This window comes from Hemiscyllium ocellatum, chromosome 2 (genome assembly GCF_020745735.1).
Source record: "Hemiscyllium ocellatum isolate sHemOce1 chromosome 2, sHemOce1.pat.X.cur, whole genome shotgun sequence".
Lineage (NCBI taxonomy): Eukaryota > Metazoa > Chordata > Chondrichthyes > Orectolobiformes > Hemiscylliidae > Hemiscyllium > Hemiscyllium ocellatum.
The window spans coordinates 38,591,469-38,608,828 of record NC_083402.1 but is presented as its reverse complement, the minus strand read 5'-3'; the positions used below and the strand labels follow the sequence as shown (position 1 = coordinate 38,608,828).

General features: G+C 40.2%; 1 protein-coding gene across 6 annotated transcripts in view; it reads right to left on the bottom strand.

Moving 5' to 3' along the window:
* The window catches only part of LOC132822640 (ceramide transfer protein), a 109,525-nt gene that overhangs the window by 62,094 nt on the left and 30,071 nt on the right, over positions 1-17,360 (bottom strand). For all 6 annotated transcript variants that reach the window (XM_060835889.1, XM_060835897.1, XM_060835913.1 and 3 more), the window contains exon 3: positions 12,456-12,572. In XM_060835889.1, the coding sequence (XP_060691872.1) occupies positions 12,456-12,572 (117 nt within the window). The remainder of the gene's footprint in view (positions 1-12,455; positions 12,573-17,360) is intronic.

The following is a 17,360-nucleotide window of genomic DNA, read 5'->3' as shown; positions in this document are numbered from 1 at the left end:
AGGGATATGGGCCGGGTGCTGGCAGGTGGGACTAGTTTGGGTTGGGATATCTGGTCGGCATATGACTCTGACACATTAATGCCCAGTACTGATCCCTATGGCACTCCACTACTTGCAGATATCCATCCTCAAAATACCCCTCTTAACCCAGCTTTATTAAAACAAACAAAGGAATAACTGTGGATGCTGGAAGTAGGAAACAAAAGCAGAAATTGCTCCATCTGTGGAGCGAAAACATTTCGGGCCTTCTTCAGAACTGAATCACAAAAAGCTAGCATACAAGTTCAGCAGGTTATAGGGAAGGCAAATGAAATGTTATTCGAAAGAGAATGTGGTATAAAAACAGGAAAGTGTACAAGATATGAGTTAGACCACACAGCTTTGAATAGTGTTAATCTCCTTATCTAAGGGGAGGTATATCAGAGGTAGTCCAGAGAAGATTCACTAGGTAGATTGTGGGTATAGAGAAATTTTCTTAGAGGGAAAAGTTGAATAATTTAGACTTATACTCACTGGAGTATAGAAGAATGAAACACACTGAAATGTACTAGATTCTTAAGGGGCTTGACAACATAGACGTTGCTCTCCCTTGTGGAAGACTCTAGGATCAGAGGACATAATCTGAGTAAGGCTTCACCCAGTTAAGACAGAGGACAGGAATTTCTTCTTAAAAGCAAGTGAATTGATGGAATTCTTTACCACACAGGGTTGCTGAAGCTTGATCATTTAGTCAAGGCTGAGAGACACAGGTTTTTAAATCAGTAAGGGAATCCAGGGTTATGGGTTATGGCAGCAAAGTGGAGGTTTTTTTTAGATTACTTACAGTGTGGAAACAGGCCCTTCGGCCCAACAAGTCCACACCAACCCGCCGAAGCGCAACCCACCCATACCCCTACATTTACCCCTTACCTAACACTACGGGCAATTTAGCACGGCCAATTCACCTGACCCGCACATCTTTGGATTGTGGGAGGAAACCGGAGCACCCGGAGGAAACCCACGCAGACACGGGGAGAATGTGCAAACTCCACACAGTCAGTCGCCTGAGTCGGGAATTGAACCCGGGTCTCAGGCGCTGTGAGGCAACAGTGCTAACCACTGTGCCACCGTGCCGCCCACAAGTTGAGGATTACCAGATCAGCCATAGTTGCACTGAATGGCAGAGTGGACATTATCAGTCAGGAGGTCTACCTTTGCTCCTACGGTTGTAAGGCAGATAGTAGAGAGTGGTGGTGGAGGGTTGCTTTTCAGGCTGGAGGCCTGTGACCCCAGTGGTGTACCACAAGGATTGGTACTGGGTTCACTGCTTTTCATCATTTATGTGAATGATTTGGATGTGAACATATTTTGTGCTGCATATGGAAAATAAAGAGCATGAAAGCAATGGAAGGGTCAAAGCATGAATACCACTGGCAATCTATGGTCTGTGGAAGGCAAGAAGGGATAAGAATAGTCGAATGCTCTTACACCAATTAGCAGAGTTTGGTTAAGGCTGAAAGGGCTCTATGGTGAGATGAGATAACAATTGATAGAGGTAGTTTCCTGTTAAGTGTCATTGTGGGACCATAAATATTTGGGACATGACATTAAAATATTTAATTAATATTTAGTAGAGTCAGCATGAGACTGGAGACTATTGTAATAGATGGAATAGCTAAATATCTATCATGACTGGTTAGTCTGGAATGGAAGATCACTGTAGCAGAAGTAATAATAAATATCTAACTATGACATTAGGAAAATATTAAGTAGGGTCTGGAATGAAAGAGCATCGTTGCAAAGAGTTAGCAATAAATATCTAACCGGTACATTAGAATAACATTCAGTAGAATGTACAACTAAAGAGATAATGGAAACTAACATCACTGGTTTATTGTGTAGCTAGAGTGAGGTACTTTGATTAATATAGTTGGACATGCTGATAAGTTAACAGAAACATGATAAAAAAAATATAAAAATCTACGGACCCTGAGGTCCGTGGGCATTCAAGAATCTGCTTTCTCTGTCACGGTTTTTTGTGTGCAAATAAAAGACCCACTTCTTGAAGAACTCTCTGCGTCTCCTGGTGATTCTCTACATTTTCTCCACGAGATGCACCACTATTTTCTGGCAGTAAATTCAAGTGTTTCATCAATTTAAATACAAGAACCAGCAAACACTGCAGGTCTACACTACTCCAGTGCAAACCATCCAGTTAGAAACAAAAGGTATTGGAACACATTGCTATCAAATTACATTTCCTCATTTTCCTTTTGAATGCAGGTGGTGCTACACTTCAGCATTTGAGCACAAATTTGAATTTATCAAACACCTCGCCAGAAAGGAAAATTCCCTGCTCTATTTCCTTGAACCCAGTGGGTCCCTCCTTTGTCATTCAAAGATTACCTCTCCTTTTGCAGTGCACTGAATGGTGTGGTTAGTTTGTGCTCTTCTGGAGTAGCACTCAGTTGACAGAGCTGCAACTGAGCCACAACTGGTACGTAAAGGCACAGACAAGTGTAAATGCAGCAGTAAGAGAAAGCCATATGATTTTTATTTTTATCACCTCCAACACAGTAAAACAGCTCAAGCACTTCGCATTTCAAACAATGCTGACACTGAAAGAACTATGCCTGTTCCTATGTTCCGAAACCAGTACTTCGAACAGAAGGGATGGATGAGAAATTGCTCCTTCAATCACAGGCTGGATCTCTCCTCTGCTTGCTGTGAATAGGCTCATTAAACACAGAAGAGGAAAAAAGAATGAATTGAAAGAGCTCCATGACCCAGGTAAATGCCAGCAGTTTTGGGGGGGGGGGGGGGGGGGGGGGGGGGGGGGGGGGTTGAGGTCCAGGGCAGAGAGTGAAAGAAATCAAGCTCTGGCAATAGGAAGCTCAGGTCCCATACCAGCTAGGCAAAAGTGGGTACTGCAGATGCTGGAGATTAAAATCAAGACTAAAGTAGTGCTGGAAAAGCACAACAGGTCAGGCAGCATCAGAGGAGCAGGAAAATCGACGTTTTGGGCAAAAGCCCTTCATCAGGAATCTATCATTTTACAAATTTGAATTGGGGAAGCTATGCTGAGAGCAGCCTTTTTGTGATGCTATGAAGGGGAAAAGCCTTTTTGCCTTCAACTATATGGGTTCAAAGAAGATGGGGGGGGGGGGCAACAGGACACTAAGAGTGCGGCGATACAGGGGGCTGCATAGAGACTGAGAGGACCACAGGGAGGAATGATTAGGATATAAGGACAATGGGGCTGAGGGCAGACACTGACAGAAGACAGACAGGGACAGATTACAAGGCTGAAAGGGAAATGAGGACCAGTGTTTGTTCAGCTGAGATGACACTCTCAAGTAAAAAGTCAGCTTACTGCAGTGACAACCTTGAGGTTGTAGAATACATTACTGCCTACAGAATCAGATCAGCATAATTCACTGCCTTCAGAGAAGGTACAGGGTAAAAATGATTTATTCCAAATAATTAAGACTGTAGAAGAATATACATTAACAGATATGCAACTGCATTCTAGACTGCATGTTCAGTTTGCCTAAACCACAGACTGAATGCTTCTGGAAAAATAAATACGAAATGCAAAGAGAGAGATATGATCCAGCCATATGTTATGAACAGAGGCCAAATTTTCATGTTCTTGCCCTCAGTCTTTTTTCCTGCCTAGCACAGAAACAAGTTTCTTTCAATTCTCCCAATTCTGTTTTTCAGCGTGAAGAGTAAATAGGAGCAACTACGTTTGTTTTTCTTCTCTGCAATTAGTGGCCCACTTCTTACTTTCCATTTAATTTGGTTTGAGTGGAGAAACTCCAGGAAGTCAAGTAGCAGATGCTAAGTTCAATAATTGTTTTAAACTTGAAATCAAGGAAGTTTTGTTAGCCTTGGAAATAAAGCCAAGGCAGATGATGGAGTTGTGATACTGATCCGCCCAGATCTCACTAAATGATCAAACAAGCTTATGGGAATGAACAACCTATCCCCCTAAAAAGAGCAAAACAAAATCATTCCATTATTTTGCTTATTGTTTTATAAAGCCATTCATGTCATCAACGAACATTTGCTTTGGACACAATACTAGACATTAGTATACCAATGGAAAGCTATATTATATTCAGATTGCTGTCACACATCCAAAATGATATAGGCAAAATTAAAGAATCAAATGTCCTTTAGGACTGAAATCAGGAAATTACATAAATTCCAGTCTTTTTGTTCCCATATTACCACTGTAAATTTCTGCCTAGGGATGTGACCGATCAAAATACGTATTAATAAAAATCAGGTTGAACAACTGAGACCAAAGTATAACATTCTTCTTTAAATTATGGCTATTACTATAAAAAGTATGTAAATTCAGCCATATGAATTCAAAAACATGCAAAGAAACGGATAATAACTGATTCTTCTACACCTGAAATTCTAAGCATAGTTTTACATTTCTTTTGAACCAGTTTGATCGAAGAGAAATCCATGTCTCCAGCATTATCAGAAGCTGGGAGGCAGTCAAACACTGAGGTCAACAGGTGGGAGCACAAGATGGAGGAAAGTCAAGTTGAACATAATCTCAAATATTGCACTGGCATGAAGCCAAGATTCCTGAATTTAATAAGGGTCTTGTGGCACAGTGGTTGAGCAGAAGGTCCAAGTTCAGGGCACACTTCAGGATACAATGGCAACAACGTGTCCTACAATGTCCAAACCAACCAGTAAAATTTTCCAATTTTTTTAAAATATAGAATCTTTTCTGTATATCTCAAATGCTCATATCTCAATGAAAATGCACTGAAAAGTCCTTAAAAATACACTCAGCTACAGATGCAGAATTGGTTTATAGCTGATTTTTCCCCAATTAATTTAAATTCTATTTTGCACTGAAAATACAATTCATTCAATGTAAACTGAATGACAATACAACGAAGTTATGATTTAGTGAATTAAGCAACTTTGAATTGAGTGATTTATTGTTAAAGTAAACAGTTATCACACCATTCTATTCAAACAATAAATTGTCATTTCTTGCAAAAAAATTACAGTCCATGTTGCATCACCAGCAGACAATATAGTTTTTCCGCCTCATGTGACATTTGCTACAGGCTGTTACAAGAAGATATTGTAGGAGAACAGAAGTTCATCTTAGATGAGAAAGCTCTACAACCAAACATTAATAATTTAAAAAATTTTAGGTTAAAAAATTGAATGCTCAAAGCTACCAAACACGATCTATGTTAGTGTAGTCTGTGTTCATGTACCCACAATTTAGAAATGAAAGCAATCAGAATATATTAAATGACAGTCATTCATGTTCTTTAACATGCACTATATTCAAAAAGACTACTCAGGAATATATAGCAATACAAGCTCAAAAACATTTATCTTCTGCTATAAAACCAACAGAGGGCGCTGTGTAAAGCTTACATACAAACAATCCAACACACTGAAGGTTACTCCTGGTCAGTGACTGCAAATAAACCCTGGCAGTTCTATTAAGTCAGTTTGCAAATTGTCAGATTCACCAAGGCTGATGGCAATGATAGCAAGTTTGTGTGTTAAAACGAACCAAGAAAAAGATACAAAAAATTGCTGAATTAAGTATGCAATCTTCAGGTGCTAAATAAAGACACAAGTCAATTCTCTCAAATGGAAGCTTCTCTGCCAGTTTTGACATTACTTTTTCAGCAATTTTGAATACAACTGATATTTTCAACCAATGTAACACTTCTGCTCAATAGTCAACACATTGATCATAAATCTACCTTCACATTTTTCCACTCTCGTGTTCATCGGCAAAGTACCTGGTCGAGGAAGTTGATTAAACATTGTTTTGTTTAATGCTTTGTTCCTTAAATAGTGTTTTGGCCTTGCAAACAGTTTAGCTTAAAAAAGTTATGTTCATGAATGAAGTTAAGTGCCTGTTATGATGAACACAATGGAAACAGCTTCACCTCCTTTTTCTCGTCTTTCTCCTGAATAATGTTTAATTAAGACATAGCCAGACTCCCTCACCACTTGTTCAGCTCCTGAGCACGAGCACAAGGGAAACATCTGTCCCACTCCCTTTCTCCAAACATTCCACAATGACTCAAACAAATCAAAAACATCTGCAAAAAAATTACTTTGAGTAAAGAAAACTAAAGAAATGCATTCTCAAACAGATATTGATTCTAAAATATTCCCACAATTATTTTTTTCCACAATGTATGTAGCAAAATATAAGGATGCTGATCCAAATTGCCAATAATTTATGTTTCTATAAAATTCAAGCTACATGAATAGAGGGAGGATATATAGTTTCAGATATAAAAACAGCCTAGCTGAAACATAACTAAAGCTTTCTTTGTTTCAAAACATACAATCCCCAGTGTGGAAATAGGCCATTCAGCCCAATAAGTTCACACCAACCCTCCAAAGAGCGTCCCACCCAGACCCATCCTCATCACCCTGCATTTACTATAGCTCATGCACCTAACCTACACATCCCTGAACACTGTGGGTAATTTAGCATGGTCAATCTACCTAACGTGCACATCCTTAGACAGTGGGTGGAAACCGGAGCACCTGGTGGAAACCCGCACAGTCACGGGGAGAATATGCCAACTCCACACTGAGTCACCTGATGCTGGAATCAAATCCAGGCTCCCGGCACTGTGAGACATGAATGCCACCTGCTAAGCCACCATGCTGCCCCAAGGTAGACAAGAGTAATTTTTTGTAGTCAAAACTAAGATAAAGCTGCAATTCAAATTACATCACATCACATTATTACAACATTCCACCTCAGCCTATATTAATAACTTTAAACACAAATCAAAAAACTACAAAAACTAATTGAACTCTTACTTAGTAATGTTAAGAAATTCAACACAATCAGTGTTCCACATTTTTGTAAACAACTAGACATTTATGGCATTACCAGTCTATTCTTTCCGTCATCTGTACCCCAAGCCTATATAGCAGTCCATACTCGTGGACAGAAAAGGTCCAAAACAGAACTATGTACTTGTTACATGAAGTAGACAACAACAAACCATTTGCCCCAACCTGTTCAAGCCTGAATTTGTACTCCACTTAGTCTCCTCTCACCTTTTCTCATCTAACTCTGCCTTTGTAACCAGGTGTTCATTTCACCGTTCTATACTTTGCTAGTTTCCGCTTAAATGTATTCATTCTATACACATCAATTGCTCCCTGTAGAAGTGGGTTCCACATTCTGTTGTGTGAAGATTCTGTTGAATAATCTATTTGATTTCTTGGTGAATATCTTGCACCGATAGTCTCAAGTTATTCTTATCTCCACTCGAGGAAACATTTGCTTTGTCTCTGTTGCCAAAACCCTTCAACAGTTTTGAAGACCTGCATTACATCAGCACTTACCTTTATTCAAGAAAAACTCAGTTTGTTCAACATCATCCTTGCAAATATCTACACCCTCAAGTGCCTTTATTTACCTTTAACAAAATGGCAACCAAAAACACAATGTGGTTAGCCAAGATTCAATATTGGCTTAACATTACATCCTTTTAACTCTATCCTTCCAGACGATAAAGCTTGTGCTTAATTTGTTTATTTTTCAGCGGCCTTGCTAAATTTGGTTCTTGTAGCAGGGCCGGCTATTTGTATAACAGCAAGATCTAAAGTGCTCCTAGCACGGAGTGAAAACTAAGTAAAAACATGGAGTTGAGCCAAGAGTAGGAGGTTGGTTAAGTGGGAGGGGGAGGTATTATCGTGCCTCGTTCCAGCAATTTTTATAAGGGGCTACTTTGTGGTTAAGGGGCTTCTGGCTAGATTCAAGAGTGGGCTGAGATGAATAACAGGCTTTGTTGAGGATGAGCAGCAACAAGTTAAGGGCAAGGTAAGACCTTTCTTTAGAGGGTAGCAATCTCTGGATTACTCTCTCGGGCACAAGCTAGTGAGAGTAGGGATAGCACGATAGGGCAGGCGAATGCATGGCTGTGGAGTTGGAGCTGGAGTGGAGCTGGAGCTGGTGCAAGGATAGGAATTCAGATTTTTGCTAAGACAAACCAGTGCAGGATTTATAATTGATGATAGGGCCCTGGGGAGTGTTGTCAAACAATGGTACAGGTACATAGTTCTTCAAATGTGGTGTCATAGGTTGATAGAGTGGTGAAGGTAACATTTGGCATGCTTGCCTTAATCAGTCAGAGCACTGAGTACAGGAGCTTAATGATGTGCTAAATAGTAAGCAAGGCTTTATACCTGAGGACACACAACATAACTGATGCAATTGCATGAGATACAGCACAGAGGACACTGAACAGAACATGACCTGAGCTGAGCTGGCATGTTTCAGCTAAAGAGAGAGAATAGGTAGCCTGGAGTTGCTTTCTTTAGAGCAGAGAAGGTCAGTGGGGTAACTAACTAAACTATATAAAATTATGAGGGGTTTCGGTGGAAATAAACTTCTCTCTTTAGTAGAGTGGTCAAAAGATGGGACAATAATTTGAGAGGCAAGATATTTAGAGGATACTTAAGGAATAACATTTTTGCCCAGAGGGAGGGGCTATCTGGAACTCATCACCTGAAAGAGTATTAGAGGTGAGTAACATCAGAACATTTTAGTCGTACTTAGATGAACATTTGGAAAGCCATTGCATACAAAGCTACAGGCCAGGGTAAGGAAATAAGCCTAGAATAGATAGGTGCTTGATCAGTGTGATCACAATAGGCTGATTGTTCTTTCGTGCTGCAATATTCTGACTCAGAACAGGTGTTGCTGTCATTATTTTTGTTAAGGCAAGGGAGTATTAGTTTTGCTTATAGTTTGATGGATCCCTCGGAGAACTCCTGGGATAGTGTGTGGTGTAAATTATAAACCTCAAAAGATCAGTCCCAACACTGGAGAAAAATTGCCACTCCCACAGCATTTGAAAACAAAAAAAAAAGCATCATTAGTTAACTGAATAGAATTACTGTCTTAACTGAGAATTCTGAAATAGACTGTATTCATTAGTGTGAGACAAAATAAACAAAAAATTCAAAAAGCGTACTGAGAAAAGAATTGTATTTTACAACTTCAATGTTTCTACAGCCTCGCAGGCTTCAGAACGTGAATGAGGGAAATGAGATTTAGAAGTTGAACGAGATGTCACTTAACCAACTTAAAGTTAATTTTCAACTTAGAATCCTAAACTCTTATAAAAAGATCGTCATTTTTAGGTCATATTATGCATACTCTTTCAAAGGACTAACCAATTCAGTTCTGCTTCTACATCAATATTTTAAGAATTTAAAAATAAACAAAATGTGGGAAGTGTTGCCAAACAAACAGACCTTGGGATACAGGTTTATAGCTCTTTGAAAGTGTAGTCACAGGTAGACTGGGTGCTGAAGGTGGTGCTTGTAAGCTTGCTTTCAGTGGTCAGTGCAGTGAGTGCAGGAGTTGGGATGTCATGTTGCAGCCATACAGGACAGTAGTGAGGCCACATGTGGAATACTGCATTTAATTCTGGTCTCCCTGTTGTACGATGGGTGGTGTGACATCTTTCAAGTTTCACAAAAGATTTACAAGGATACCACCAGGGTTGGAGGATTTGAGCTATATAGGGAGAGGCTGAATAGGTTGGAGCAATTTTCCCTGGAGCACAGAGGTGAAGGGGTGACCTATACGAGGTTTATAAACTCAATGGGTATAAATAAGGTGAATGGCAGGTATTTTTTCCCTGGAATGGGGGATTTCAAGGTGAGAGGAGCAAGATTTAAACATGACATGAGGGGCATTTTTTGTTACAGAGTGGTGAAGTGCATGAATAAGATATGTTTGGAGAGTATAGCCAAGCGCTAGCAGGTGCGTCTAGTTTACTTTAGGATTATGGTCAGCATGGACTGGTTGGACTAAAAGGTGTATTTCCATGTTGTGATTAATGGGTGAATAGCCAAATTCTTTTTCCCAGGGCAGGGGAGTCCAAATCTGGAGGGCATAGGTTTAAGGTGACAGGGGAAAGATGTAAAAGGGACTTAAGGGGCAACATTTTCCACGCAGAGGGTGGTGTATATCTGCAGTGAGCGGTCAGAGGAATTGGAGGAGGTGGATACAAGTACAACATTTAAAAGGCATCTGGATGGGTACATAAATAGAATAGGTTTAGAGGACTATGGACCAGATCCTGGCAAACAGAACTAGATTAATTTAGGATCTCTGGTTGTCATGGACAAGTTATTTCTATGCTGTACAGCTCTATGACTTTATAACATTGAGTTCACATGTAAGTTCTTCTATTAATGCTTTTGCAAAACAACAATTTGCAAGGTGAATCCAAGTTAGGGTAAAGGTGTCAAGTCCACATATAACATGTATCAAAGATCTTCCTGTCTTCAGCTAAAACTGCTCATACTTAGCTAAGCAGACTGATTTTTAATTAGTTATATGTTAACTGAAGAGCTATGGAGAGTAGGCAGGAAAAGGAAGTTGAGGCTGAGATAAAGTCAGTCACGATCATATTAAATGGCAAGTGAGCTCAAGAGGCTGAATTGCCCACTCCTCATCCTAGTTCTTACATTCTTTATCCATGTGTATTTTGGCATAGCTTACTTTGCACACTTTTCCACAGGTTATTTTCACAAATTTAAGCATGCAGAGATCACCCCCTAAAACAAGGCTAGGCTAAAGAAACAGCAAAGTACTGGATTCTTCCACTTTCCGTCCTTAAAAGCCCAACAAAAATAGATGGTATTAACTTAAACAATGAGTACTGAGCTAAAGCAAGCAGTTAAAGATCTCTCGTTGAAAAGAATCATTGAACAAGACAATTCACTGTTGCAGGCAAAAGTGAGGACTGCAGATGCTGAAGATTAGAGTGGTGTTGGAAAAGCACAGCAGGTCAGGCAACATCCGAGGAGCAGAAAAATTGACATTTCGGCCAAAGGACCTTCATCAGGAACGAGTCATTCTTGATGAAGGGCTTTTGCCCGAAACGTCGATTTTCCTGCTCTTCTTAATTCACTGTTGAAGGCCAGCAATGCTCTTTTACAAGTTAAACGTTATATCCTGTTTGTGTAAAAACAATTGTATACAAAACCAAAAATTCATGTATACTGTTCATGATAATTACCATTTCCTGCACCTTTTTATTAAACCTATTTAAACACATTTGTAACATCGGAGTTGTACCTACCTCCAAAAGGCCTTCCTGAATTCCATCACAATCCTACTCAGTTTGCTTTACACCTCAGTTTACTATTAGCTTTCATTAATGCCTTCTAAATTCAAAAGAGTAAAATGAGAGTATAACCATTGTGGATGTCTTCTATACAAAAGCTGGTACAGAATAGACAAGCACCAAAATTAAGTTCTTTGGAAAGAAAGCCAACGAGTTAAGTTCTCATCATGAAATTGATGGCTGAAATACACGCGTTTCCATCTGGTCAACTGAGCTTTCAATTCTGTCCTCTCCCATTCTGTTTTGTAATTTTTCTGACCAAATGACTAAATTTATGCTGAACTTAGAGTCAGAGACCTCACATTTATCCAAATTAAACTTTATCTGCTATTCTTCAGCCCACTGACCCAGTTGATCAAAACCTCTTTATAATCTTAATCTTTTTCACTGTCCACTATAAACTCCAATCTTAATGTCATTCTCAAACTTACTAACCATGCCTTCTAGATTCTCATCTAAATCATTTACATAAATGACTAACAGGAGACCCAGTACCCATCTCTGTGGACCAGCACTGGTCACAGGGCTCCCGTCTAAAAACCAATCCTCTACCATCACTTTGTCTCCTGCTGCTAAGCCAAATTTGTATCCAAGCTCATCCTGAAGCCCTGATTTAACTTTACAAATTAGACTACCATGCAGAACCTTGTCAAAAGGCTTTACTAAAGTCCAAGTAAACTATGTCTACCGCTTTGCCCTCAATCTTGGATAAAAGCAAATTACTGCGGATGCTGGAATCTGAAACCAAAAGAGAAAATGCTGGAAAATCTCAGCAGGTCTGGCAGCATCTGTAAAAGGAGAGAAAAGAGCTGACGTTTCAAGTCTAACGGACCCTTTGTCAAAGCTTTCACATACGGTCCGTTAGACTCAAAACGTCAGCTCTTTTCTCTCCTTACAGATGCTGCTAGACCTGCTGAGATTTTCCAGCATTTTCTCTTTTGGTTTGCCTCAATCTTCTTGATTATTTCAAAAAAATCTCAATCAAGTTTGAGACACACTATTTCCCTCACATAAAACCAAAATTTGCCATGTACATCCCACTAAGTTGTCAGTTTTTGCTTTGTTGAAATGTATTCAAAGTTGACACACATCCATCACCCCAACATGGAGTAAAGAAGAAAAGTACTCAGAGGTTGAATCAGATTTTTACCACACAAAACATTGATAAATTGAAATGTTTCACAAATTTTCCATTCAACCCAACAGTTTTTATTAATTCACATTACTGGCTCAGCCAATAATTGTTGTTCATCCCAAATTATCTTCAATACTTCCAAATTCTCCTTTTACCTTGTGTTGTTCAATGGCCTCTATCCATTGTTGTCTATGGTCTGGGTCTTGGGCACGGAGGTACCACACACTGTCGTTCACACTGATATCAAAGCGACATTCATCAAACTCATGGGGCTGTGGAGAAGACCAGACAAGTCATGAGAACAGACTTGGATTAACAGAATAGCATGCAGCTTTCAGATAATATGACCTGCATTCATAAATAAGGAAGCATTAACTAATAAGAAAATTAATATATCACCTAGTGCACCCAGACCCTCTTCAACTTGTGAACCAGTAGCATTTCATCTTGAACACCACTTGGGACAGGGACAGAGGGTGACGGAAACACTGAAATTATCCATGCTGAGTATATTCTATGTTTAACCAGTGGCACCATAACTGAGCAGAAGTTAGAAAGGACCATCAAGACAGAAAAGCCTAATTAACCTTGCCTTTGCAAACCTATCATGGATGCATCTGTCCATGGCAATATTGGTGTGACTGACCACTGCACATTGCTGACCAAGTCATGCTTTCACATTGAGGATAACCACCATTGTACTGTATGGCAATACCTGTCCTAAATGGGGTAGATTTAAAACAGATCTAGCATTCAAAACTGGGCATCTACAAGGTCAAGTTGGCCATTACTAGAAAAATTGTTTTGAACAATCGAAAATACCTTGGTACAGTATAAAAGCAGCTCCTCCCATCATCACCAAGCCAGACGATCAATACTGGATCAATAAACAGTGCAGGACTGTCAAGTAAGGAGCAACACCAACTCAATACCTAAAAATCTATCAAAATTGTAACCCTAAAACACAGGACTTCTTGCCTGACAGTGAAAATAGCATAAAACAGAGTTACGTGGTCCCACAACCAGCCAGATTCTGTAATCCAACTTGAATAATGGTGGATAATTTTAAAAAAGGAAACAGCTCCAAAAATATTCTCATCTGCAATGATCTAACTTATCAGTGTGAAGACAGGGCTAAGCATTTGCAACAATTTCCAAAAAGGTGATGTATACTGAGTCATGCATCTCAGCCTCCTTCTGAAATCCTCATATGGCACATGCCAGTTTTCAGACAATTCAATTCATACCACTTCATATCCAAGAAATGTTTGGAGACACTGTGTACTGCAAAGGCTGAGCTCTGAAAACATTCCAAGAGTATTGAAAAATGGTGAGCTGAATTATCCAGGCTATTCAAGCATGGCTCCAATATTGGCATTTACCTGACAGTCTAAACAAAATTCCACAAAATGCAGCACAAACTCAAAACAGCCAATTATCACTACATCGGTAGATTCTCAATTAACAAAGTAATGGAAGGCCTTATCAACAGTGCTATCAGGCAGGACTTAGCAATAGCCTGCTTGGTTTGGATTCTAGTAGGACAACTCAACTCCTGACAAGTCCTGGTCTAAGAATCATAGAATCATTACAGTGCACGAGGTGACCATTCAGCCATCACGCCTGAAGCAGCTCTATTAGCTAGTCTGGCTCGATTATCCAATAGGTAAAAACAATGACTGCAGATGCTGGAAATCAGATTCTGGATTAGTGGAGCTGGAAGAGCACAGCAGTTCAGGCAGCATCCAATGTGCAGTGAAATCGATGTTTTGGGCAAAGGCCCTTCAACGGGAATAAAGGCAGTGAGCCTGAAGCGTGGAGAGATAAGCTAGAGGAGGGTGGGGGTGGGGAGAAAGTAGCGTAGAGTACAATAGGTGAGTGGGGGAGGGGATGAAGGTGATAGGTCAGGGAGGAGACGGCGGAGTTATAGGTGGAAAAGGAGCTAGGCAGGTAGGACAAGTCCGGACAAGTCATGGGGACAGTGCTGAGCTGGAAGTTTGGAACTAGGGTGAGGTGGGGGAAGGGGAAATGAGGAAACTGTTGAAGTCCACATTGATGCCCTGGGGTTGAAGTGTTCCGAGGCAGAAGATGAGGTGTTCTTCCTCCAGGCGTCTGGTGGTGAGGGAGCAGTGGTGAATGAAGCCCTGGACCTCCATGTCTTCGGCAGAGTGGGAGGGGGAGTTGAAATATTGAGCAACAGGGCGGTGTGGTTGATTGGTTCGGGTGTCCCGGAGATGTTTCCTAAAGTGCTCTGCTGGGAGGCGTCCAGCCTCCCCAATGTAGAAGAGACCACATCGGGAGCAACGGATACAATAAATGATATTAGTGGATGTGCAGGTAAAACTTTGATGGATGTGGAAGGTTCCTTTAGGGCCTTGGATGGAGATGAGGGAGGTGGTGTGGGTGCAGGCTTTGCAGTTCCTGCGGTGGCAGGGGTAGGTGCCAGGATGGGAGGGTGAATTGTAGGAGGGCGTGGACCTGACCAGGTAGTGCTCCAATACCAAATCTCCTGCCTTTCATTCTTATCTCAGCATGCCATTACTCTTCAAAATACTATCCAAGACAAACCAATCACTTGATTGATATCCCATCCACTCTTTTCCCCAGTGACACATTGGCACATAGTGCACCATCTACAACATGCAATGGACTACATTAACTCACCCTAGGGTCCTTTGACTGCATTTTCAAAACTGTATGACCCAAACATACAAGGGCAGATGCCTGAGTGGAAAGGTCTTTTCTCACATCAACCTTTCTTCATTGGCACGTCACTTAAATCTATTCCCTCTTGTTTTTGTTTCTTTTACAAGCAGAACCAGCTGCAACCTATTTACTATGTCCATCCCAGTCATGATTTTGAAACTTCTATTAGATCTCTTCGGAGCGTTCTTTTCTCCAGGAAGAATGATCCCAACTTCTTCAATCTATTCCGAAAGCTGAAGTTTCTCATAACTCAAACTATTCTTGGAAATCACTTATGCACTCTCTCCAATGCATTCGCAAATCTTTCCTAACATGTTAGGCCTGCAACTTTTCCCAATATTCCAACCAAAGTCTAAAAGTGGCTTGTACAAGTTCAATATCACCTCCACCCTTGTATTCTATGCCCGATTAAAAGAATTAACATAATATACTTTATTTACTGCTCTCTCCACCCTGTCCTGCCACTTTTGATGATCTGTGCACATATACACCCAAATTCCTCTACTCCTGTACCCCCTATCGAATGGTGTCCCCTATTTCATACTATTGGTTCTGATATCATATGATAGTTCCATTCTCATGAGATCTCATAAGAAAATCACACAATAGCCAAGCCATTTAAATTAATGAGGCCGGAATCACATTATAACCAAAACATAAGGAAAGTTCGCGTTCTACAAATAACGGTCTAAATTCTTCAACAGCATTAAAGCCAATTCACACTGAAGAAACATGAATTATAGCAGAACTGACTGTGTTGTCTTTCAGTGTTCTTCCATTCAAAGTTCATCACTTCATAAGTTTTTTTTTGCAATAAACCTAGTCTGCCACCTACCTGCCCACTCCACCAGCTTGTCAATGTTTTTAGAATTCCATACTATCCAGCTCACAGTTTACAATCTTTTCAAGTTCAGTGTCATCTGAAAACTTTGAACTTGTCCCCTGTACACCAAGATCCAGCTCTCTATCAGGAAAAGCAAGAATTTCAAAATCGATCCCTGAGGAAACCCACTACAAACCTTCCTCAGACCCAAAAAAATGTCTATTGACCATTACACTGTTTCCTATCATTCAGCCAAAGTTATATCCATGCTGCCACTGTTTCCTTTTACACAATGGCCTATAACTTGCCTCTCACGTCTGCAGTGTGGCACTGTATCAAATGCCTTTCATTTTCACCAATAACAAAAAAACTTTGACAGTGGAATTTGGCACAAACCGATTTGTCAAACAAGGCCATCTTGTTTGTCAATCCATGGGTTTGGAGAATCGGGTTGCAAGGCAAAAATGGTTAAATAATAACTTCCATTTGACAGGAATGATAAAAACAAAACTTCCTCTGCTAATGAAATGCAAAAATGAAAATCCTATTTGCAAAAACAACAAATTGCATACTGAGTCACCTCTACAAAGATTGATAGTTTCATAGAATCAGTCCATCAAACAAAGTGAATTTGGTAAGATAAATTACAGATTTAAAAGCCTTAAAATGGGAAATCTGGGAAGTATTCAATGCACCTATGTTAAAAGATACAACATACATAAAAGTTGTTGTAAAGCAGTCTTCTGTATGCCAATTATTGAGGATAGAAGACAAAATTAAAAATAGTGGGCATTTGAGAACGGTACACCAAGTTGGATCCCAACAGTGGCCTGAAGCATTCAGCAGCAAAACATCGCATTTAATGACACCCAGCAACATCATGGCATGCCAAATCTTTCACTACATTGTTAGGATTTGGAATGCACTTCCTGGAAGAACGGTGGCAGATTCCATTGGAGATTTCAAAATAGAGCTAGATGTATTTAGAGGGCCACAGAGATAGAGCTGAAGAACAGGAATAGCTGGGTAGTTTTTTTGGGAGCTGGTACAGACACGATGGCTTGGTGAATTTCTTTTTCGCATGTAAAATTCTATGATTGTATACAAATCCCAGGATCTCAAAGGGAAGAGGGAAGAAATCAGTGCAAAAGATGAATGTGAAGCTTTTACACCAATCTTCAGCCACAAGTGCTAAGTGAGTGACCCATCTCAGCCTCCCGAGCCCCTGACCAGCAGAGATACTGGTCTTCAATCAATTCAATTCACTCCACGTGATGACAAGGAACCATTGAAGGCAATGGATACTGCAAAGGCTACGGGCCCTGACAACAGTAATTCTGCTCAAATACAAGCTCTACTCCTGTCAAGTTCCAGTACCTTTGTAACATTGGCATCTGCTCCTTAACAGCTATGTCAACAAAACACAGCATAATTCAACTTCGCCAATGAATATCCCATCATTCTACTGTCGATCAAAGTGAATGAAAGGAGTCGCCAACAGTGCTATTAATTGGCACTTACTCAGCATAAC